The sequence below is a fragment of the Accipiter gentilis genome, chromosome 3 (genome assembly GCF_929443795.1).
Source record: "Accipiter gentilis chromosome 3, bAccGen1.1, whole genome shotgun sequence".
Classification (NCBI taxonomy): Eukaryota; Metazoa; Chordata; class Aves; order Accipitriformes; family Accipitridae; genus Astur; species Astur gentilis.
This window is the reverse complement of record NC_064882.1, coordinates 21,958,757-21,982,718: the sequence shown is the minus strand read 5'-3', so window position 1 is coordinate 21,982,718 and position 23,962 is coordinate 21,958,757. Positions and strand designations below refer to the sequence as shown.

General features: G+C 41.6%; 1 protein-coding gene across 1 annotated transcript in view; it reads left to right on the top strand.

Moving 5' to 3' along the window:
• LIMCH1 (LIM and calponin homology domains 1) overlaps positions 1-23,962 on the top strand; it is a 181,275-nt gene that overhangs the window by 79,082 nt on the left and 78,231 nt on the right. The window contains exon 3 of the mRNA XM_049834791.1: positions 386-455. Within this exon, the coding sequence (XP_049690748.1) occupies positions 386-455 (70 nt within the window). The remainder of the gene's footprint in view (positions 1-385; positions 456-23,962) is intronic.

Sequence of the window (23,962 nt, the reverse complement as noted above, 5' to 3'; positions counted from 1 at the left end):
CAGACTGCTCTTCCCAAGCTGTGGTGATACCCGGATGCCTTCTGGGTTTCTGCTCTCACGCCCTTCCAGGCAACTTGCCTTTAGGCAATGGAGGCAGACTGATGTGACAAAATTCACCCAGAGCCTGTCAAGACTGATGTGATCTAGATCAATTTAGGATGTAAAATAAATATTGCCAAGGTACCGTACTGTGGATATTTTTCCTTCTAGTCTTTCTTCATTTCAGTTGCGGAACTTTGGGTACACATGTGTGTTTTCAGGAGGGGAGAAAAGGGAGACTCTTTTTTTCCAGCCATACTGAAATTCTTATTTGCTGGGAACAAGTGTTTGATGATAATTTGGATTTTGTGACTTACCACTCACAAATACTCCTTTCTTGTAACAGGTTGCTGAATGCAATAAAGCCGGGATTGGTAAAAAAGATCAATAGACTACCGACCCCCATTGCAGGTTTGGTGAGTATGTCAAATGGAGAAAAATCTTTCAGTGCTGCTTTTTGCACCTTGATTTTATGACTGTGTGATTCAGATAGCAAGTATTTTTGTAATTTGAACTCTTCTAAGGTACTAAACTCAGACAGTCCTTCTGAAATCTGAACTCTCTGTGTAGTCACCTTAAGACCTTCCAGTCCTTTTTTCAGAAGTGGGCAGTATTCAAGATGCAGAGTATATTTTTAGAGGAAGAATATCTTCTTGGTTATATGTCATCTTCCAGTTGTGGTGCTAGCTTTAGAAAGACTGGAATGTATGCATTAGAAGCCATCACCACAAAAAGATAGTTTTTGGAAAGAAAGAAAACTGTACTAGTATATTTTGTCTCATTTTCTCTTTCCCCAAAATACCACAGTCTGCAGATAACATTCATTGTGGGACTACCTAGGGAACTGTTTCATGTTGACTTTAAGGGCAGAGTAAAAGTTGGCCATAATCTGTTATAAGTGAGGAAGACCACAGAGGACGTGCTGACAGCCCGTGGGCTCTCAGGAGCGCTGGGTGCTCAGGAGGTCACCTCGAGGGGTGGCACAGTCCTGTGCCTGCTGTTGGGGAAGAAAGTGGAGGTATGAATGGGTGTTGGGTCTGACAGGACTAGCCACAGAGAAATAAGGCTGTATTGATTTTATCTTGATATGTGGCTGGGAATAAAAGGGCCCCTGAGCGTGTGGAAGGTGGCCATCCTTGATTTAGACTAATAATTTACTTGCATAACGTGGTTCCTTTCTGTTCTGGCACTACTCACATTGTAGTTCAGTTGTGCAAGATTCAGAACATGTTACCTGTTGATAGCTGAGGTTAACGTTACTTTATGTAAACCGCATTTAAAAGTTTCAGTGTATTAGAAACCATGTTACATTGATTTTTAAATTGGTTCTATAATGTTATTACATAGCCTTTGAGGCTGGGTCCTTCAGCCTGTAGATTGACAGGCATATTTCTCCATGAATACTGCCTAGTTTTAGGATTTAATTTGTGATCCCCACCACCCTTTCTCTAAAGTTTCCTTGTGTGCCTTTCTTTTGCCTCTAAAAACCATCTAGTTTTATTCCTATGCAGTCTTATTTGAAAGGAGTATTTGATATAAACAGCTGCAAAAGATACCAGTAGTGCAGTTTTCTTTTCCTTGGCTCCCTTTCAGGAAAGACTCAATTTTTGTTATGACTGTTTTAAGAGGATGATATTGAATTACATTGCTTTTTTTCTTATTCATATGTAAAATCCCAAAGGTAAGGTGGTTGTGGTAGGAGGGACATAGAAAAAGTTGTTACGTGTGTGTATTTTTCTCATTCCTTGAGATAAATCTCTCTTGCAAGATGTATATCTTCAAAGCATTACCAAAAAAGCAGTTTTCATGCTATTAATGATACAGCAGATCTTTTCTGTGTTGGAAAGTGACTTTTTTACCTCTGTACCTGTGTCCTCTACTTACCTTTAGTAATTACTTTTCTAAATATTTTTCCTAACACATAATTAGGCTATTAAAAAAAGTTCACTGGTGCTTCTAGCTTCTTGAACATTACCAATGGGTGTTTTTATCTATTGTGCTGTGAATAAATTGCTGCAAACAAAGCAAGCCATCCAAATGTCCCCTTGCTTTCAAAGGTGTCTAGTTCCACACCTGCTGACTTCTGTTGCCAGTGGCAAGTGGCTGTTTTAAGGATTGCATGTGAATTTATATGATCAAGTGTTCTAGTCCGTTATGCATATTTATGAGGTATTTAAATTTTAAAGACAGTCATCAGGAGTATGTTTGAGTGCAGGGAGTATCTTTTTGTTTTCTCTTACCTGTACCATGTCCGTGTGTCTGGAAAAAAAAAAGAAGCATTGACACCATAGTCCAGAAACAGTTACATCTCCTAGTTAGTTGACCACATATGAGGGACATTCCCATATTTATTGCCAGTTTTTCTTTATTATCTTAGCTTCGGTTGGCTTGACATAGTATATAGTTACTTCTTTCCAGTTATTTCACCTGAGGGAGTGTGATTTCCTCCAGTACACGTAGAAACACTGTGAAAGCTTCAGTACCTTTTCTGCCTTGTGTGAAATACGTGCTTTTGAACTCCTAGATACTGCTTCTGCCTAAAAAGTGTAACTTAATAATTCTAACAGAATTAATTAATTTCTTCCTGATAGTTGATAGAATAAGTATTTAGTTCACTAGTAGAGACAATAGGTAGGTTTTCTTTTTTACAGAGTTGGAGCTAAAACTTACGAATAGTTGTGAAGTACCCAAAGTGCCTTTTGTTTCATCTTTAACCTCCAGAGACACAAACAGTCATATATTAAGTAGCTCTACAAAATATCTACTTGAGTCTAATTCTCCAGATGATACTTTGTGTTTCTCCTTTGTTATTGTAAGGACAAATGAAGAAGTATGCTTTATTGAAGGAAAGTAACAGTAAACTTGAAGCCTGTGTCGGAGACATGACGAGATGTTAATCTGGGAGTATTATCAGGTGTAAAAATTTTGCCTGTATTTCATGTTTGAGTGACTTCTCATAACACTGCAGTGAAGTATCATGTATAACTAGTGTTGACAGACTGAATTCTTCAAACTTTTCCTGGTGTTTAAAGCTATATGAATCTGCAGTTCCTCTGAAATTCTTACCAGTGACTTCCTCACGTGGTGTAAAAGGGAATGGCTTATTTGCAGACCTTTTGTGTACCAGAACACCAATCATATAAGCAAAACTTATTGGTTATAGTGTTGTAGTGTTAAAGTAAGGACTTGGGATCTGCACACCACCGTACTAAGCACAGGCCATATAAATGCACAAAGATGATCTTTGTCTAGTTACAAGTCTAAGTCAGGATGCGGATTGTATGCAGCATTACATATAGAATTACATATGTTCAGCTTGGCAGGCTTGTTTGTAATTTGCTTTGATCTCCAGAAGTGCCGACTGCTTCTGTTATCACAGCAGAAATGATACATTACTTTAATGAAATAAAATGTGGGACCAACAGTTTGGTATTCAGACTTACTTACAGTGAGTACTAAATTTGATGAAATGCTTTCTCATTCTTGTTCAGTATTCATTAATCTACAAAGCTAATGCTCCCACCAAAAAGAAAATTTGCAAAACATCCAAAGAACATATTAAACTTAGGGAGGAATAACAGGCTTTGCTGAAAGAGCCGTGTTGCCAGAAGATATTTTCTCTTGTGAGAAATTGAAACTAAACATCTTTGTTTTAAGACGGTCGGCTTTCCAGAAGCATCATTTAATGTATTTAATTGCGCAAGGCTGGAAAAGTATTTTGGCTGAATTATTAATTAAAAGACCATCTGAAGCTGCAGAAGTCTTACAAAGATAGATTGTTAGAGTACAATGAATATAATTAATGTAGAAGTGATTTTTACAAAACCAGCAGCTTTTTCAGTGAGTTGCTGTTGGTTTCTTTCATTTTCTATGATGTTCATAGTGGGCACAACTAATTTGTAAGGTTTCTACTAATTGCAATTTTGTACAACTATGCCCTATTATATATTTAATTCTATAGAAATAAAAAATTTCCAGCATCATCGTAGATAAGCTTTGCTTTATAATGCTAACCGCTGTATGTTGACTATCTTTTTCCCTAAAAAAATTTTCTAGTTTTTGTTTCCTGTCCCTGAATAATGTCACTCTGTGAGAAAAGAAAAGGTTTCTGCCTTATCTTTTGTTTGACAGGGTTTAGGAGAGTTTGTAGCATTACTTCAGTTCCTTGAACAATCCCCACAGGAGCTCAGACACTTACTTCAGAGGCTGTGTGAAAGAATCTCACATATAATAGTAGGAAGTAGTCAAGACAAAGTTGGAGGGCTGAACTTTAGCTTGGATCTTGGCTCACATTTCAGCACTACTGAATAAAAATCTGTTTACTGTGGCATCCAGTTTTCAGCTTATGTACAGTCTTCAACTTTGTGACATTTGTTTGATTTATCAGTGGAAAAAATAGCTCTGCAAAAGTCACCTGGTTGCATGGTTATTGCACCAAGATGAACAGAACTGTAACGTGCTGTTTAAAAAAGCTTGTTCCTTTGAAAACAAGGGGGTTTTTTTCTGTGATTATTTTCCTAGGAAGTTTCTCTTGGCAAAGTTTTCTCTGGGAACTTGCTGTGAACCTTATTAAGAATAGCTACCTGTCTGCTGGTGCTGGTGCTGGTAATTTGCTTTTATGCTGTACTGTTGCATAAATTCCAGGTTTGTTTTTTTTTTTTTTTAATCATATGATGTCCCAAAGAAATTTCAGCATTGTATTAGCTTTCAAGAGTTTATGCTGCTAATTACATTCAGCAAATTAGAACTTTTTTCTTTTATGCAGATATGAACCTGAAAATAAAATTACAATACCCAAATATAGTGTAGTGTGTTTTACAGAATTAAAAATAATTAGAGAAGGTAAAGAAACACATGGAACTTTAACTGATGCGCATTATTTTTATCACTCTTTCTACTCATACGTCAGTGTTACTATTATTTTTTTTCCTTAAAAAAATTATCTTTTCATTCTTCCTTTTAATTTCTCACTCTCCCTTTCATTATTTGTAGTACTTTCTGGAAAGAGCCTACTCCTGTTGTAATATCTAGATTCTTAATACATGATAATTTCTGTTGCCTTATTTTGTCCTTGCTGCTGGACAAATTCATTTGCAAGCGCAATTGTATCCATAAAAAAGTCTTGCTGTGTAAGTTGCAGTACATGTGAAATAAACAGAAGCAAAATTTCCTGTCTAAAACCAGTAAATTCTTGGCACTCACATCCTGAAAACATTTTTGTGAATGTTGATGGAAAGCAAAGTGTCAACATCATGGCAAAATGCTGTGCAAACCATTCTGCCATGTTTTCTGTGGCTCTTCCTTGCTAAATTGGCTTTTCTACATCTCCTGTGCCTGCTTTCAGTTCTGATATCTAAATATTTGACTAAAATAATACTTAAGGTCTGGCCAGCAGTTTGGAGCAGCGCTGTGTGCTTTGGCTCATTACATAGTGTAATATATATTGAATCCCTTCACTAAAACAATAGTATCCTTTAAAAAAAAAATATTGTTTGTATCGTTGTGTCCTTGTATGCTTGTGTTGTTTGGTTTTTTTACCCCCTAAGCTTTCTAGACTCTGCCTTCAAATTAATTTTTCATTTAGACTTTCCTGCTTACTTGTTTAGATATCATCTGAGCTGGATAGGGCTATCTTATAAAATTCCTGTTTAATGAATTTAGCTGTATCTGTACTCACAAACATTTCTAAGTTTCATGAGGAATACAAAAGTAAACTAACAGGTGTTTCTTAACCAGGCTGTTTGTAAACAGAGTCTGTGTAGAACAGTCTATGCTTTAGTTAATTCATCGCAGAAGAGGAAACAGCCATCAGTTCAAATTTGGCAGGAAGCATAGAGAAAGCAGCATTAGCGGGGAAAAAATGAGATGCAAACCAGTAAAAACTAAAACTTTATAGTGAAACTCACCCTTTTTTTTTTTTTTTTTTTTTTAGACTGGATTGAAGGTTTTTATTGCTTCCAATTAACCATGCAAATGCTGTCTAGAAAGCATTGCTCTCCTCCCATTTAGAGAAAAACTAGTGAGTCAAATGCAAAACACAGTGCTGGCATCTCATTTTAGTATTTTATTGGTTGAAATGGCTGTGCGTGCTCTGGCGTTGGGTTTGGCTCCAAAACTCTCATACTTTTGATGCTGGAACCTAATCATCAGTCTGACAGTAGTATATGTGGTGGAGACGTATTCCACTGCTGCACTTGGGTTCAGCCTGTGTTGCCCAGGCTTCCAAGTTTGAACTTTAACCTGATATATGGATATAAGAGAATCTGAAATAAAAGACATGCACTATCAAAAAAAACCAAAGGGTGTTAAATGACCCCACCTTGTTTATTTGCTTTTGATGGTCTGAGCTGTGTTTAGCTATGAAGCGCATAGAAGCGCATAGCCTCAGAGAAGTGAGTTCAGCCAGCTCCTAGTAGTCTTCATGTGCATCATCCCACTCTGGCTCATGAGCTGTCCTTAACATCCATGAGTGGTCCCTTCTGTCCTCAGCTACCAGCTGGAGTGTTGCGTTTATGATGACTGGAGGCGAAACTTGAAGTGAGTGACACCTTGTTTGCTTCTCAATTGGCCATTACTGATCCCCCCCAGGTTTCTGTGTGCTTCCTGCACCACTGGCACCAGCCAGCACTCAGCCAGGGCTTCTGCAGACCAACCTCACTGCTGGTCTTGAAGTCCCTTCTTCTTCTGGATGCTTTGCTGGCTGCAGTGCTTACAGTGCACTCAATAAGCTAAGCTGTTTGTTGGCTGGGACCACTACTCGTCATGCTAAGGATACTGTCCCTTTCTGCCAGTGTCCAGGAATTTGTCCCTTGTTGTAAGCTGAAGTCTCTCATTTAGCAGCCAGAGCGCCCTGAACAGTTTCCTTGTTGAGTCAGGATGGCACCAGCCAAGATGAGTAAAGGTTTGTAGGACGCCTGTGAAGGACAGCTGTGAAGCGTAGCTGCTGTGGACAGATGCAAACTTTGTCATGTTGTTGAGACCTGTTCCCAGACTAGACTGGTTAAGATTCAAAGGTGCAGCAGTTTCACGGTCAGCTCAAGCCATGCCCTGAGCCAGCTGAGCTCTGTCACTGAGAATGTCATGACTTGGTTTGGCCAAATGCTAATAATACGTGTAAGCTCTTTGTGGCAAGGATCATCTGCTAGTCTGTTTTTGTCTAACACCTCACCCCATGAGTCCTGCTCTGTGGCCAGGACTCCTAGACAGTATGTTAATACAAATAATAAATAACACTTACAAAAATATCACAGGCATCCCTGTGTCATTCACAGTCTGTTTTTAGACTGCTCTCCCAACTTAAGTCTTCATCCATGGCTTTAATCAATAGGTTTATAATTAGCTTTATTCACATTGAATAATTTAAAATGTTAATATGCAAATTCAGAGGTGAGAGGAACCTTTTCTGTGTTAAAACCAAGGGAGGATGGTCACTGCAGAGGATCTCCTTTTTGAATTTTTTTGTTTTGTTTTACACAGACACAGTTTTATTGCCCAGCCTTGAGAAGGGAAAGCCAATCACCATGCTTTAGAAAAAAGTGCTTGATTAGAAGCAAAGAGCCTGGGGCTGTCCAGTGACTTCACATAGATGTTATTTATAAAACTATATAAATAAAGGCTTAGTGTAATGATTGTTTACTTTTTTTTTGGACATAGGTTTAATAAAGTGAAGGATTCCAGGGATAACATTTGAAAATGGCAAAAAGAAAAGCATTGCTGCTGCTGAAGCCCTAATACTAGGCAGCTGAAATGTGAACTTGGCCTTATCATGGCATTAACCTTTACTGTAAATGACAGAGTCTTTCCTCAGGTTGGAGAGGGCAGCTGGCTTCCAGGAGGAGCTCATTTTGTACCCATGGAAAATGCAGGTTGCCCGCTGGATTAATTTTTAGATATGCTTTCAGGTCCTAAAGCATCCCTCTGCAAGTTCAGCCATGACTTGCATTACGTTGGTTTACTGACTCTGGTTGAGGGAGTATTTTGGAAATGGCAAGCTTTTGAGGAATAATCTCTAAGTATCTGTAAGTATCAGAAAAAATGGCAGTTCAACAAACAAAATGCCATTCGCTATGTAGCTTAGGGCTGCACTAAATGAAGTCAAGAATCCAGTGCCTTCCTTGAGCTGTTGCCTTAGAAACGAAAGGCCTCCTGAGCAGAATGACTTCAACTCTTCAGGACAAATCCCACTGTTGAAACTTATGACTTCTCTTAATAACTGGGCAAATACCATGTGCTCTGGAGGCATGTACCATCTTCAGGAGCTTTCAGTGGAGGAGTTGGATGCCTTGAGTCTGCGAATGTGTCACCCATGCCCTGTGATGACTGTGGCACTGTTGGAGTTCTATCCAGGCACCTGCAATCTTTGGGTAACTTCTGTTGCAAAATCCATTAGTTTGCTAATGAGGTCATAAAAAGCAGCACTGAGCCGGCGTGCTGCATGGTTTAGGCTAGCACACATAAAATAAGCAGAGCTACAACTATCCATGTCTTGAGGCTAAAAGAAGTATCAGCTTTTGTTCTTAACAAGAAAAACCAGACCTGAGGCTATGGTTGCTTTCAGCTGCTCTGAATTTGACTTTCCAACACCTTCTACCATGCCAGCACTAGCACTCATATGGTTATTAGCTGGAGTGGGCAACTGGTCTGGCTGAAAAATACCCTTCTCCTTCATCTTACAGCATGTAACTGCATGAGCAGGACTGCCAGCAGGAGGGAACGAAGAGGCTTACCAAGTTGGGGAAGGAGGTGTCATTCTATCAGTTTAGAGTAGTTCTGAAACTGCAGCTAGGGAGTTTAAACTTAGGTGCAATTCTTATGTTATTGGCCAAAATCGAAGGACATGGGAACCTAGGAAAGTATTGTCCTGAAATCCCCCGTTTAAAGGTTGTCTGTGTCTAAAACTATACTTAGTAGTATTCTCACTCCCTAATTCTGGAAGGCCTCTCACAGATTGGAGTCTGTAGGTCTGCTCTATAAATACCATCTCTGATCCTCAACTGTCTTTTTCAGTGACATGTAGCCTCTGCTGCAGGGAACAGCTAGATGCCAGTATTTATCTGAGAGAGTGAGAGCTAAATTCAGTGGTAAATGGGGTTGACCAAAGTAAGAATATTTGCTGTACTTGCTGCTACCCTGCATTCTCACAGCATCTGAGGCGGGTGCTGCTGCCCATAAAATCCACGTAATACAATCAGGAGAATGTTGATAACCGGGTAACAGTAGCACTGGAGATGTGAAAGGTGCCTTCCCAATAGCTCTTAACCTGACCAGTCCCTGGGGAGGTGAGCAGGGAAAAAAAGTTTCCACAGTGTGGTCAGACCGACAGATCTGCTACCTCAAAATGAGTCGGGGAGGCTCAAGCTTCCTATTACCTTCTCCTCTTCTGAAAAGGGAGCAAGCATGAGTTAGTAACGGTCTGTTGTGACCCTGGCCCTTAGGCTGAAGATGGTGGCAAAAGAATGCTGTCTCTAATCCCCTTCCTGGCTGCAAATCAACTCTGTGAAGTCTGTTGCAGTTTATGTCTGCTAGCAACTGTTCGTACTGTTTCTACGCCGAAAACCTTTCCGGGCACTGTAAGTGGATTTCTGTCAGATGATGTGCATGTCGCTAGCAGGAGCCTACGTGCTGAATGCAGATGATGGAACACGTCTTGCTCCAAAGATCACATTGCAGTTGTTTCCCTGGCTTAAAGCAAACAAGCAAAAAGGCAAGCTAGTGGAAAACTAGCATCTTAAAGATCCATATGCAGTCATTTCTTTGGTTTAAGAGCCCAGTAAAATTCTGCAGTCTGGTGCTGTGGTCAGGAGTTCATAGAGGCTGGAGTACTTGACACTGAAGTCCCCTTGCCTTCTGCATTCCTCAGTGCTCCTGGATTAAAGCCACTTGCTTCCTGCTTGGCACAGTACTTTCTAATTGTAAGGTGCTTCCTCTTAAATGTCCAGAGGTCTAATGATACTATTGTAAACCTGTTAAAATTAATACTGCAGAGGAAAGAGCTTAGTTAATTGCTTGTGCAAAAATACGGTGGTAGGCTGAACTATCTGACTGAGGGACATCAAAGCCATTCACTATTAACCTTTTGAAAGCTGAATAGCCTTGGGATAGTATGTGGAAATGTGTCCCACAGCTTAGTAGGAGAATTACACATTCATTTCTGGACAAGCAATATAACTAACGGTCTAGAAAATTAATATTGCAGTACAGAGGCAATCCTCAGCTGTTTGAAGTGGTGTCCTTCTGTTAAAGTCCTTTTTATTGCTGCTACTTTGTTTGCTTCTGCCTCCTCATCTTCATGCAGGAAGCACTGTTACTTAGATGGTGAATGTCTGTTTCTGTTTGGGGCAATAGTGTGCACTGATTTATTACTGTGAAACATGTGAAAGGGAGTTTTCTTTTCAGACTTTTCAAGAGAGAGTATTGAACTTGCTAAATGTCCACATGCATCCAAGTGTGTACTGAGTTCAGCTGGGCTTTTTTCAGTCCATTCTGTATGCTCCTTCATCACCCCAGCTTTTCTCTTTGGATTGTACTAGTTCTCATGCACGACTTGGAATCAAGCTTGTGTTTCCCTATAAGGCCAATGGCAAACATTATGCTTTCCCCCCCTTCCCCTTTCTTTTCCTTTTTAGTGGTAATGTTGGTATTGTTTGCTCTACTTTTACTGCAACAGCTAGAGAGACATTACTTGACTTGGTCTGTTGAAAAGTTGTATCTGTGTGTTGGGAGGCACGATGGACTGAGTGCTAGATGTGAGTCTCATCCTTGCACCTGTTGTGAGGCGACAAACTTCGGGCCTTAAACCGATAGCCTGGGCTGCTGGTGCTCTTGCTTCTGGCCTTTTATAACTGTTGGGTTGGCTGGGTGCTGTGTAGCTTGGCTGCACAGCCAACAAATCCCACGGGTGTTACCAAGCATTCCTGGATATTTCTAATACCTTCTCATAACGAAAGCTGCCTCATTGCTGTTGTCCTTTGAATACCGTTTCTAGTTTGGTTGGAAGGAGGCTTGCTGTTTTTTTCCAAAACCAATCCTAACTTTACCACTCCTGCCTAGCAACAGCATTAGGGAATCATAGAGCAACAGCATTAGGGAATCGTAGAGCTAATGCCTACCATTGGCTGAACGTGTGAGCTGCCAGTAGGTCTTTGCATCCTCATCTTTGCATTCAAGCCCTGATAATGCAGTCGTCGAGGTTCCTGTGAAGCTGCTTGGTGAACACCTTCAAGGAGAAGCTGCAGGCCTTATTGCCCAGTGACAGGCAGAAGGAGATGGAGCCCACTAGCCACAACTGTAAAAGCTCAAGTGTCAGTGGGACATATACTTACCATGCAGGCTACTCTTTGGCTGACTATGGGAGGGATCCAAGGTCATTTTGGCAACTAGGGAGGGCTGAACTGTGAAGCGGCTCTGTTTCCTTGGCCAGCAGTGCATGGATCAGGAAGGCTGGTCAGTGGTTTTTTGGTTTTAACCTTCCTGTCCTTCCTATCTCCTCCTGTCCCGCAGCCCACGGCATTGAGTAGGACCATACTATAAATGCTCTCTGCCTCTTGAGCCTGATTTTCAGACCAAAGCAGACAGACCTGCCAAATAAGAAGTGTGACATTTATGTATTAATTTCTGGAGTTACAGGGATCAGCCACAAAGTATTAGCACCACTATACAGTATATCTTCTGTTATTTAAAAGGGAGGATGGTGAATAGGTTCAGTTACTTGAGGTTTCAGGTAATCCAGGGCAATTTTCAGTGTAATTAATACATGTCAGGAATTTGACCCTTGTGGGGATAACAAGAAGTTTTGGATAACTGAGGTGATACTGTAAACAAGTCATGAAAATTGTGCCAGAAAACTGTCTGCACACGTCAGTAGCACAAGCTAATAAAATCTCTCAACCTCTGATCTAGAAAAATAATTTATACAGTTTTTATTTGACATATGCAGAAGCAGAAAAAAACCCCTTTCTTTTTGTACAATTCTCGGATGTTTTCTTTCATTAAGTTTCTCCTGTTACCCCTAAAGAGGTCAGACAGTAGTTGCTTCTTAAACCATAACAACTGCATGACAAGCATAACTTGAAGTGTCCTGAGAGTGCCACGTGCATCACACATAGACATGCTGTTTTGCTGTGCTGATTATTTTCAAAGAAAATACAAGCAAATTTAAAAAAAAAACAAACGAAAACAAAAACTACTACTACAAGTTTGATACTATGTATTGGAAACAATGTATATTTTGACATTTCATAAAACGAATTATGAGCAAACACAGGAATTGCATCAATCATTGGCAAAACTAGTTGCAAATTGGTAAATCAAATAGAATGGTCCCCAGAGACCACTGTCAGAGCTTTTATAAAAGCCTATAAAGAGGCAAAGAGAGGTAAGTAAATAAATAATTGTTATGCACCAAAAGAACACATAAAATTCATTACTGAAGTCAATGTTTGGTAACAGACTTATGTAAAAAAGAAACATGACAAAGTTAGTCATAGGAGGCTGGGTTTTTTGACAAACACAGTCAGGCTAGCTTGATCTTCCTTCTTAGTGTGCACTCCTGTATTTTATTTTTACAGTGCTGAATAGTGGCTGGGTGGAATCTGATATGTCAGTGGACTAGAATTTTAGAGAAAGAAGCAGCAAGATAATTACATCCTCTCAGATAAGTGTTGCAGTCAAACAAAAATTTGAGTAAGCAAGGCGTTAACAGAATTCTATTAGAATGGGTGATACTTTAGCAATATCACACTAGTTGTTACTTGCTCTTTCATTCTGTCCAAAACAACCAAAAGAGTAAAAGTCAATCCAGTATTATGATTAGTTTGAAGGGACCTCCCGAGCTGTATCTTCAGATATGCCAGCTCAATTTCTGAGCATCTCAGATCTTTGAATGATACAGTCAGCAATGATCAAAGTCTGTTTTCCTGCAAAGTAGGTATCAAGCTTACTGGTATGGTCTCCTCATGCTTTTTATGCTAGATGCTATATGGCATCTGTAGTCTCTGCCTTCAGAAGTTTGTAATTAAGAAACAACATATAGATGCAGTTAGAAAGGAAACAGAGAAACAAGGTATTTGTCACCACAGTGTTATCAGCAAACCTAGGATCTAATTGCCATTGGCTCTTCATAAGCATAACTGTAATGCAGAATTTTGGGGAAGGTAATGGAGTAGTTCTAGTGAAATTTAGAGAAGGCTACTCATAAGCACGCGGACTGTGCGTGAGAAAATACAAAATCCAAAACGTGCCTAGAGTCAGCACCCACAGTATTAGACTAAGTTGGCTAGTTCCCAGGGGTGTTTGAGACCTTAAATGCTCTTTAGTCCTTACCCTGTGGTTGATCAGAGATTAATCACTTGCTTTTTTAAATACTATTACCCAATCTCTTGAGCCACCCAATCCTGATTAAAATTTACTTTCTAAAAAACGATCTTAGAGAACTGAAACTCTCTGGATTCCAGACTTTTACATATTTTTTGAAGAACTGTGAGTTCTTGGTGTTCTCCTACTTGCACCAAGAGTAGTTCACCTTGCTTATTCTGTTTTGCTTGCCTGAAATTTGATGAGCAGTATTAGAAATCCAGCGCTTAAGCCTGCGCACAAACTATTATGTAAGTAAATTGCAGACCGAGAACTTCAAAGATCGTGGTCAGTATTCTCCATCACAGCTTCCAGTGTGATTTATTCTCTTTGTATAACAGTGTACAAATATTCTTGTCCTTTATGACTTTATAATACAAGTTGGAGGAATAAAAGTGCCAGACTGAGGTTAGGAAGTGGATGGGAAGTAAATAAGAGGAAAAACAGTCAACTGCTCTATTCAGGATAATGGAAGGTGGAGTTTGGGATATGCCAGAGAATGGAAAATATTGGATAACCTCCATGTTGTGGGTGTGGGCAACTCACTGAACAGCCCGCTTGAGTCTGGCAGCCAGCAGCATCTATCACCCTGGCTCGGTACAGCCACAGGATAGCTCTTGCAGGAGAGCTGCTCAACGCCAGCGCCTTTCCCGTTCGGGGGCAAGTGGCCCAAAAGCATGAGATCAGCTTAGCGGTGCAGCATAGCACATTTAGAGATTTCCAGGTAGCCAAAAAGCTCCACAAAGTGGGTGCTGCTCATGTGATAGCTGACTCTCCAGGCTCTCTGCAGTCATACACGGAGCATGAGGCACGCTGAAGCCCCTGTGCAGCCCTGGTCTGGCTGGCATGTACATGCACAGGTACAAAGAGCATGTGTGCCCAGGGTCTGGTACCTCCTGGGTGGTTGGGCTCCCTGTGCTGCAGTTTGGGCAGTGTTCCTGCATCACCTAAGGTGGTTGTGTAGCTCTGTAGCCCCTGTATTTGGATGGGGCGACATCTGTTGACCTTGTAAACCCCAGGTGGCTCTTAGTAGGGTCTCCAGATTTAAAGGCTGGTTAGCTTCAGCGCAGTGCTGAGCCTCAGCTGGGTCCATGCATTCAAGCAAGGCAGTACTATGTCTGATGTATATTCCCCAATCGCTAGGATGGGCAGTATAGAGGTGCTTGCCAAAGCCAGTAAGTCCTGCTGGCCTTGAGCTGATTTTGGGTAGCCATGTGTAACATTTGCATTCTCCAGAAATCTGCACTTGTGGGAGTTGTTTGGAGACGTGTGAGCTGACTGGGGCTCCGCAGTCCTTTAAATCAGCTAAATTGCTGGCGGCTTCTTGTTGGCTCTGGAGCTGGTACAGCTGCTTTCATGGCTGGTGAAGCCTGGCCTAATAATCTTGCTGGACTCTACCGGTTCTGCTGTCTAGATACATATCTCTCTGATCAACCAACTGAACTCCGAGTCCCTCTGTTGAGGAAAGGAAAAAATCATATTGGCTTTAAATTTACCCTTTTCCTGTATACACTCTCATCAGCTAAGTTTCACCTCAGTCTATATAATGTGGCTTTAAATTGCAAGGATTTTCAGAAATTGCAGGTGAGGAATCGGAAGCTTGCTGTTTAAGGGTGCATGAACATCTCTGCTAGTCTTATTTGTGACTGTTCTGAGGAAGAGCCATTGCTTATACCTATGTAAGCTGAATTATAAGCACAGTTTGCTGTTTTCCTCTACAAACAAAAGGTGATCGCAAGTCTGGTTAGGACAGAAGGTAGGGTATAAACTGAAATTTTAGGAATAAATCATTAGTGATAGCAGATTTGTTTCCCCTTTCTTTACCTTCTGCCAACAAATGTGACAAGCTATTTCTGCCATCTTCTCTCCTTCGTTCCAGTTCCTAAGACTTGGCGTGATGCATCTGTTCATTTTCCTACCCCTGTTGCTTTGTGCATTCCTAGTGGAGAGAGGATGTAGCAAAAGTATGCCTCAAATACACCTCTAGTGTGTTGCCAGTAAAAGAACAACAGGAATATTTGTCCTGTAGGAGGAGAGATCCTTTATAGTTTGCTGCCCAGAGGAACCAGAACCAAGACATTGTGAAAGAGCTGGGAGAAGGCCTTGCAATGGGAATACCCTGTATTAAAGAAGAGTTCCTTTCTTTCCCTCTTGTTTCAATCATTGATTTTATGCCCATAAACTGGAGGAAATTCTGCTTCTTAAATACAATATATTATTGTACTACTTTTTTTTATCCTCCTAAAAGCTCCGTCTGCACAACTGTAAACAATTATGGCATCCAGACATAATCCACAAATCATGCTTTCCAAATGGTCCTTCAAAGGCATGTTTGCACAACCTCTATAGACTTAATCAACAGTAGTAACTTAAGTTGGCTATTCTGCATAGTCCATTTAAGTTTGCAGCTACCATAGCTTCATGAATAATTGTTCCAGTTTTTGAATTATATCTGGGGTATTCCTTACTGGTGGTTGAAAAGGGATGGAAAAGAAATCACTGCCAGATTATTGGGTAGTTCATTGTGCTTTGAATATTTACTATAAAAAATTCCAAACTGGAAATATTCAAGACGACTGATAGTTATGGCCATGCTAGCAGAGACACCAAATGCATGTTTTCAAATATGAGAAAGAAACAACAGATACATAGTTTGAGTGTCATGGTATTTAGTAATTTAGGCAGTTACACTATATATGGTCAAAGTTAAGAATAGGTGCTGATTTACTTAGCATCTTTTTGCACAGATATTTTGGCTGTCTGTAAAATGTACTTGCAGCAAATTGAAAATTATTGATTTTCTTCCCCTTCCTTTTCCTCACTGAAATAATTCTAGACATGTAAATGTGAAAGCTGTCTATTTATTTTTTTACTGGAAGTAAAAACAGTAATGTAGGTTTTCCAACTGGAACGTGCTGGAACTTCATTCAGTACAAAAAGCCAATTAAAAAAAAAATAGGGGTGTTTTGGACTTGAACAGCTTCTTTTAGAAGTATTTGCGAAGAAACCCCAACCTGTACATTAAAGAAGTCCAGTATGTTTTATGCAATGTTGGCATGAAAATGCAAAGCTGTGGGGGGGGTGGTGGAGGGGGAACGTATGTCAGGTATCATGTAACAGCAGTAAAGAGATTTCTGATGTTTATCAAACCTTGAACACCACAGATTATTAAAACATATTCCTTGGCAGTAAAGAGTAGAAGTTTAATTTGAAAGGAGAAATGGAATTTGTTGCTTTTTTTGCAGAGGTCGTGAACTGAGCAGGAATGAGTCCTCCTTGGCGGTTTCACTATTTTGCTGTTTGCCTTGGGGAGTAGAGATTTGGTCTGATTTTAACAGCTACTGCCAGGCCCCCAGCCTCCACAGGCAGCTTTCTTGCATCCTTTGAGGCCCACCTACAGCAGTTGTACTTGGACATCGGGATGCAGAGCCCCTCCAACAGCTCCGGCTATGTAGTATCCTGATCCTTGCATAGTGGATTGCCATCTTTGCTGAGGGAAGTCCAAGTGTCAGCCAACTGTTACTATTTGTTGGCTTTAAATGGAAGATAGCTTTGCTTAATATACCAGGCAAAAGAGAACATACCACATAAAAGAAAGAGGCAAGAAAGTAAAGTTATGTTAATAGCAGCTGCTGCAATTAGAAGTGTAATGAGTCTGCCAGGCAGTGCTCATACATTCACTTTCAGAGGTTTCATGTCAAATTGATGTTAATTTTAGGTACCAGTTTCTTTTGTACCTTTACAGTTTGAAACCTTAAAAATACATTATACAAAATTTCAGGTTTTTTCTGGCCTTGGATGTTCCAAGTTTTGTGCTCAGCTAGTTCAACACAGCTGGATGCAGCAAAAGTTTTCAAATGAGATTCATCATGCACATAGTTTCATTAAAATCCTGTATTTTGGGGAATTGTATGCCTTCAATGAAATCAAGTGCCTGAGTAGGAAGACAGCTGATAAATGACCAGGGGAGAATAAGAATTGAGGCTATAACTCCAATACAGCTTTGTGTCTATGATTACTTGAGTTCTTGTGTATCAGAAAAGCATTGGGTGTAAATCTCACTATTGGTCATTTCCAGTTACTTTTTTATTTCCTTGCCATCTGCTGTGGATGTAGTGAGAGAGGAAAACTAGAAACAGTTTCTAGTGATCACTGCAGTATTTTTTCAGATAGTCATGTCTGAATGTGCATGCAGGTGCACTGATAATGCTTTAAGTTACCTATATTGGTTCACAATAGATTATGCTGGTCAGGTAATTAATGACCCTCAGACACACCTTTTCAGGTAGGCTAGCTCATGATGCACAGGATTTTCCTAATTTTCCTTCTCCACCAGCCCCACTCCATCCCAAAGGTCCTGTGGGAAGTTGCATCTGATGGTTGCCTGCAGCTGGTTCCCTGAAATAGTCAACACTGCTCTTCCTGGAAAAGAAGGTTATTTTCACAACAGTCAAGTCAAAATATAGAAAGCAGGCACTGAGTAACAGTGCCCTAAGATATCAGATGTGATCAAAGGGATCCCATGAAGCTTGGAATCTGCAGGCGGAGAAAGGAAGGTAGGGTATGTAAAAAAAGGTAGTATATTTTAGTAGACCTGCTAATATAATTAAGGAAAACACGGAAAAAATTTTAGCACATAGATTTGCTTCACATAGGTAATTTTCATTACCACTGTGGTACAATATCTTACCAGGTACACACATATAAATAGCTTTTGAGAAGCATCTGTTGTGCCATGGCTTAACACACAATTGCCTGTACAGCAGTCAGGAAAGGCAAAAGTTTGTTCAGCAGTGTTTAGTTGTAGTTGATGGCTGCATGTAAAGTGTAAAAGGCTTGTTTGTGTTGGAGCATAAGCTATTTGCAGTGTTCTTTGGATCACCCCAGGGGCGTACTTTTTGGGTATATCACTCAGGAGGTAATTCAACTTTATTCATCTATGAATTTCTTTTTTTTGTGTGTGTGTGTGTGTGCAGGGTGATAAGCTTTAACAGTACATCTAGTGAAAACTGTACTCTCCCATATTTAATGCTCAAGTTAGTTCTTTTGTTGGTCCCATTGCTTGGAGCCCTGTGACTTATACATTGGTTTTGTTTTCACAGTATCTGGTGTAGTAGTTTAGTAGTTCTTATGACTTGTAACTCTAGATTTAAAGTTTATGGGGTTTTTTGTTTACTTGAAGCAGTTTGAGAAGGCTGCCTTTGAGATCTCCTAAATCTGTAGTCAGACTGTGTACTTTTCTTATGCTTTATTGTGTCCTGATAATTACACACAAATAAACCAAATGTAGAAAACAGCATGTTCTCCTTAGTTGTGAATTTCTTGCCCATTTTTATATTTTACTGTAGAGCTCAGTTGTGTGGGCAGCAGGCACAGGGGGGAGCTGAGAACAGACAGTGTCCAGTTTCCCCAAGAAGATGACCTGAGGGCACTGCTGTGGCACTAACTGTGGTTTTAGGGTTCCTTGAAATCTGTGTTTAGGTTAGTCATACTCTCAGTACACATAATGTGAGTGCAAATAAAGGTTAAATTTGTCTTCGTGACCTTTTTTTTCCTCCTTCAGATAGACAGCGCAACTATTGCCAGAAGGATGGGTAAGAAGGGATAAATGCCACAGACACTGAGCTCCGGTTGGACTGAGAACATTGTTGTTATGTTCATTTCATTCTCATATTTTTTGATAACTCTTTCCCCAATCTGCTCTGCGTTAAGTCTTGTGTTGAGCCACTTCACAGCCCAACCAACAAGGCAGAGCAAGGTAAATAATAGTCCTTTCCATTGCTGCAGAAGGAACCAGGCTTTACTTTTTTGGTGGTGTCTACCATGTCCTTGTGTTTTTACCCATCTGGCTCTGGATTTGCAAGGTGAGTTCCCAGCAGCTTCTAGGAATGCTTAGCCTGCACTTCACTATATGTGAGCTTGATTTTAATCCTGTCCTTGAGTAGCTTTATTCATCAAAAACGTGAAAAGTGGGTAACAGAAGTCATGAAACTGAGACCCAAACCCTCACAAGCCCAGCGCTATGATCTAGTACTCTGTAGAGAGGGGATGGCAAGGAGATGTTGTCCTCTTCCTTGGCCATAGTACGGCTGTTACCGTAGGATGTGGCATCCAATAGGCCCCCCCCTCTCCAAGATTGGATGACATCTGACATCTGGCTGACATCTGGCTATGATTTCATCAGCACCAGCGCCAGTGAATAGCCTGGAAATGCTTTGGGCTTTTTTCCCTGCCTGCCTATGTTCTGTCTTCATTGCTGTAAACAAAGCCATCTTACTCTGGGTGTATCTTGGGCTTGGCAAATTTGAGGGAATACAGATCATCTGATTGCTCTCTCCTCCAAAGACGTGGATGTTGACTGAGCCCCCATTTGTTTAAATGTTTTATTTGTGCCTTCAGGGATAATGACCTGATGGAGCAAGGAGAAATATCAGGACCTACTTAACTAATGAAGTCATAGGGTCAGCCTTGTGCTTATACTGTGTGCACCCCTCCCACCCCCCCGTGGTTTGCTTTTGCCTGTTGAATTGAAGGCTGCTCTTGCTCATGTTCTTTCATATGGTCCCCTCCTATTCTTCTCTTCTCCCTTTCCCTGTTACCCTTCTCCTTTCCTGTCCACAGTTCCTCTTCCCTCCTTTTTACATCATACCACGCTGCAGGGATTTTAAGCTCATTTTAAAAATTTGCAGAAATAAGATGCATCATCCATGCTGTTCAACACCCAGATTTCACCCTGTACCCAGCATGAAATTTTCACTACCTGCCCAGGACCCGCAGTGCCATTTTATATTCTGAACTCCTTGGATTTGCCTTTCATTATACACAGTGTGGCCATTCCTGTTCAGGGATTTTGGTTACAACCATTGTACAAATGATAGTAATACCCTGTATCGCATAGGAAGCTTATAAACGTGGTTGAAATTTGTTATGGGGCAATTATCTTAAAAAGCAAATAATCTGATAGCGAAGGGCAGATTTAGGAAAGCATCACAGTTTTTAAGATCGAGTATCGTTGCTGTACTTCTGATTTTCTCAAAAAATTGCAAGCTTTTAATTTTCAACAACGTGCTTTTTGATATCTGGTGGACAAGTGTACTTATAATTTGATTTGCTTAACACATTTCTTGTATTTTGTGCTTGTTTTTTAGAGCTCCCCCATCAATTCTCAGGGCATGATTTTGATTTTTGTTGTTGTTGCTTATTTTCAGTTTATTAATGTAGATCGAACACGCTCATGTTTTATGTGAGACTGATGACTGGAACTATTAGCAAAAAGATTTTGTAGGATGCCAAAAATGCTAAGAGCAGCTCTCTGAAAAGATACATAGAGTATCCTCTTTCCTTTGCCCAGCTTTCCCTCTACATTGTCAGAGGAGGATAAGTTTTATACTACCAGAGTAGTGTAAAGTAGCAGTATCAAAATTGTGCACTATCCTCTTGCTCGAGGTAATTGCAATTTTCCGACCCAGTAAGCCTGGTTGGAAGCAGCAAGGATCTAAGCACCTTGGTAGGAATCTGGCACTTCCAGCTGGATCTTTGGGGTCTGGTACTGCACATCTCCTGTCAGTCTTAGACATTGTCTGAAGATCGCTTAGTCACGTTTGGTGTTTCTGTATCTGAAGATCGCTTACAGCCACGTTTGGGGTTTCTGGTGTGTTTTGTGTAGCTGCAGCACGGCCCCAACAGACCCATTTTCCTCACAGAATTTCGAAGGCGTTTTTTTGCCTTCTTGTTACGGGAGTGGGGCTGTTGTTTGAAGAGACACATCTTTTCTTTGTTGATTGCCCACAAAGCAGCATAAGAAGGCTTGGCTTTCTGTGCAGAGGCAGTCTTCGCCGTCTTCTCTGCCGAGCTCTCACAGGGACTGCTTGTCAGGCGTTGCGGCCTGCTGGTGCCGAGCTCTCGCTCTCACAGGGACTGCTTGTCGGGCGTTGCGGCCTGCCGGTGCTCCCGGCAAGCCGGCCCCTTCTCCGGCCGCTATTCCCGCCGACCTGCCCTCGGAGCGGTGCGGTGCGGTTTCATCCCCCGCCCGCGGGCGTTATCCCTGCCGTTTTACTCTCCTCACCTCTGTCTGTCTTCTCTGGGCCTACTTCTTGCCCTAGGGGCTCGCTCGGTTCCAGGCGCGGCGGTAATTTTCCTCCTTTGCCCTTCGGCTGCCTTCCGCCCGTGGGGGTGCCGGGAAGGGCGGCTGGGAGGCGGGAGGGCAGCCCCCGCCGGGCGGCGGCCCCGGCGCCTCTCCCGGTGTCGGGGTGGTGTCGGGGCCGCGCTGCCCGCTCTGCAGCTCCGGGGAGGGGGGACGGGACGGGGCGGTGGGTGGAGTTTGGGGGTTTGCAGCCCCCGGCGGCGGCGGCGGCGGCGGCAGCAGCTGTGTGGCTCCCGGCCGCGGCGGGCGGGCGGGCGGGCGGGCGGCTCTGGCTCCGGCCGCTCCGCGGGTTCGTTGCGCTTCGGGAGGCGAGGATCGGGTCAGGCTGACGGGCGGGTAAGTCCTGCTGGGGCACCTCCCTGGGGCCGGGCTCGCTCTCTTTCTGGTTTTCCCCGTGCGGGGTTTAATTTTCGTTAGACGAGGCTGTGGCGTGCCAGGCTGCCGTTGGGGTGCGTGCAGCCCTGCCTCCCCTTCCTCTTGTGGTGGGGCTTGCCTTCAGTCGTGGCGGGCTGTCATCCTTCCCCTTCTGGAGATTAAGCATCCTAAATGTCTAAGTGGCTGTGTCCTGACCACGGTCGAGTTCCTTCCAAAGCGGTAGGTTTGGAACCTGCCAGAGAAGACAGTGTTTTGTGAAGTGTGGTTTTACTGTATATACAGTAAAGCGTACTGTATAAACAGTAAAACATATACGTAGAGTAAAACAATACAGTAAAGCATATTGGGTCATATACGTAGAGTAAAACAATACAGTAAAGCATATTGGGTAAATAGAAAAACATATATATCTGTGCGTATATTTATATATATATGAGAAGTCCCCAGTCTTTCTCCTAAAACTTCTTTCCTGGTGGACTTGAACTGGATATTTCAGTGTTTCCGTTCCGTCTGCTTGTGAATCAGTCAAGATCCATTGCTTTTATATAAATGAATTATTACCACTAATTATTTATATAAAATGGAAAAATGAGGGAATTGGGAAGAAACATGGAGAGAGTAAACAAAAGGCTTTGGAGAGTCTGTATTGGAAATTGCTCACAAAAGCAGTTTGGGAAAAAAATAATGATATATATTTAGAAATCTTCCCATTTATTCTGGAACAGGGAAAATTTCAGCATTCCAGAAATGAAAAAGGCCACCTGTTTGTCTGCAGCTGTCCTGCAAAACAGTGCGGTGCTGCTGGCAACTAATAATATCTCCAACTCGCAGAAGTGGCACGCACTTGGCATTTTATTCAGCGTTCTGTGCAGACATACAGCTTGGCTTGCTTTTGTTTTCCCCGAGTTTATCTGTATATCTCATCCAGGCCATGCAGTAGCACATCTGACAAATGATGGTTCCACAGTGATAAGCCGCTGGTCCGATTTGCAGCGCAAATACAGTGAGAATATTTCGTATACTATTGTGGCAGATGAAAGGAATGGAAGTGGGCCAAATTCAAGCTGTTTGCCATTGCATCTGATCAGCAGATCCTATGGAGAGAATTTGCCTGCTGTGAACATTTGATTCTTGCTAGCTTGAACTGTCTTGTGTGTTGGCAGTGCTACTGTGTGAATTTGCAGTGGCTTTCCAGGGTGTCTGTCCCGCACAACTGCCAATTTCAGTGTGTTTTTTTACAGGATTCAGGATTTTGTGCTCCATTTGGGGGGGGGGGGGGGGGGGGGGGAATGACTTAATGCTATACAGTGAAGAGTTTTTCATGTTTATAACACATGGGTTATTAGTCTTTTAAAAACAGCAAAAAAACCCCAAAACGTTATAAAGGAGCAGCACGTTATTTCTTCCTCCCTCCTTCCACCTTCATCAAGGTGTAACCCCTCTGCCTCCCATTCTCTCTGCATTACCTGCAGATGGTTGTCCTGGCAAAGTGGTTTTGTAGCGGTGGGTCTGTCAGGTTACACACCAGAAAGGATGAAAAGGTGGCACTGTTGAAATGCAGTTGTGAGAGCAAGAGCAGCTTCCCCTTCCTTCCCATCCATCCTTCTGACTCATTTCTCAGGGAATCAGTGCCCCACACCTGTGTTTGTCCATCCCTGCTCCTCCTCGGCCCTTCTTACTGGCTCATGGCTGGCTTTGCCCAAGAGTTTGTAATGTTTGGTGTGTTGGTTAACTTTTTGATTCTGAAATTCAGTATAGCAAAACATTTGCATTAATAATTCTTGCATTTCTAATACTTACAAGTAACCAGTGTTGCTTATAGTGCTGATCTAAGAGTAACTGTCAGGACTCTGCGTAGGCAAGCAGAAAAGGGTTGGGGTTTAACCTTATCAGTGTATCCTGTGCTTGTGTCCTCTGTCACCACACTGAATCATTTGTCTTCTGTAACCAGCCTGTTTAGAGTTTCTGTCATTTTATAGATAAAGTATAGGTGAAATTTTATAGATATCTGTGGATTGTAGTTTTATAGATAATAGATTTATAGATACCTATAAA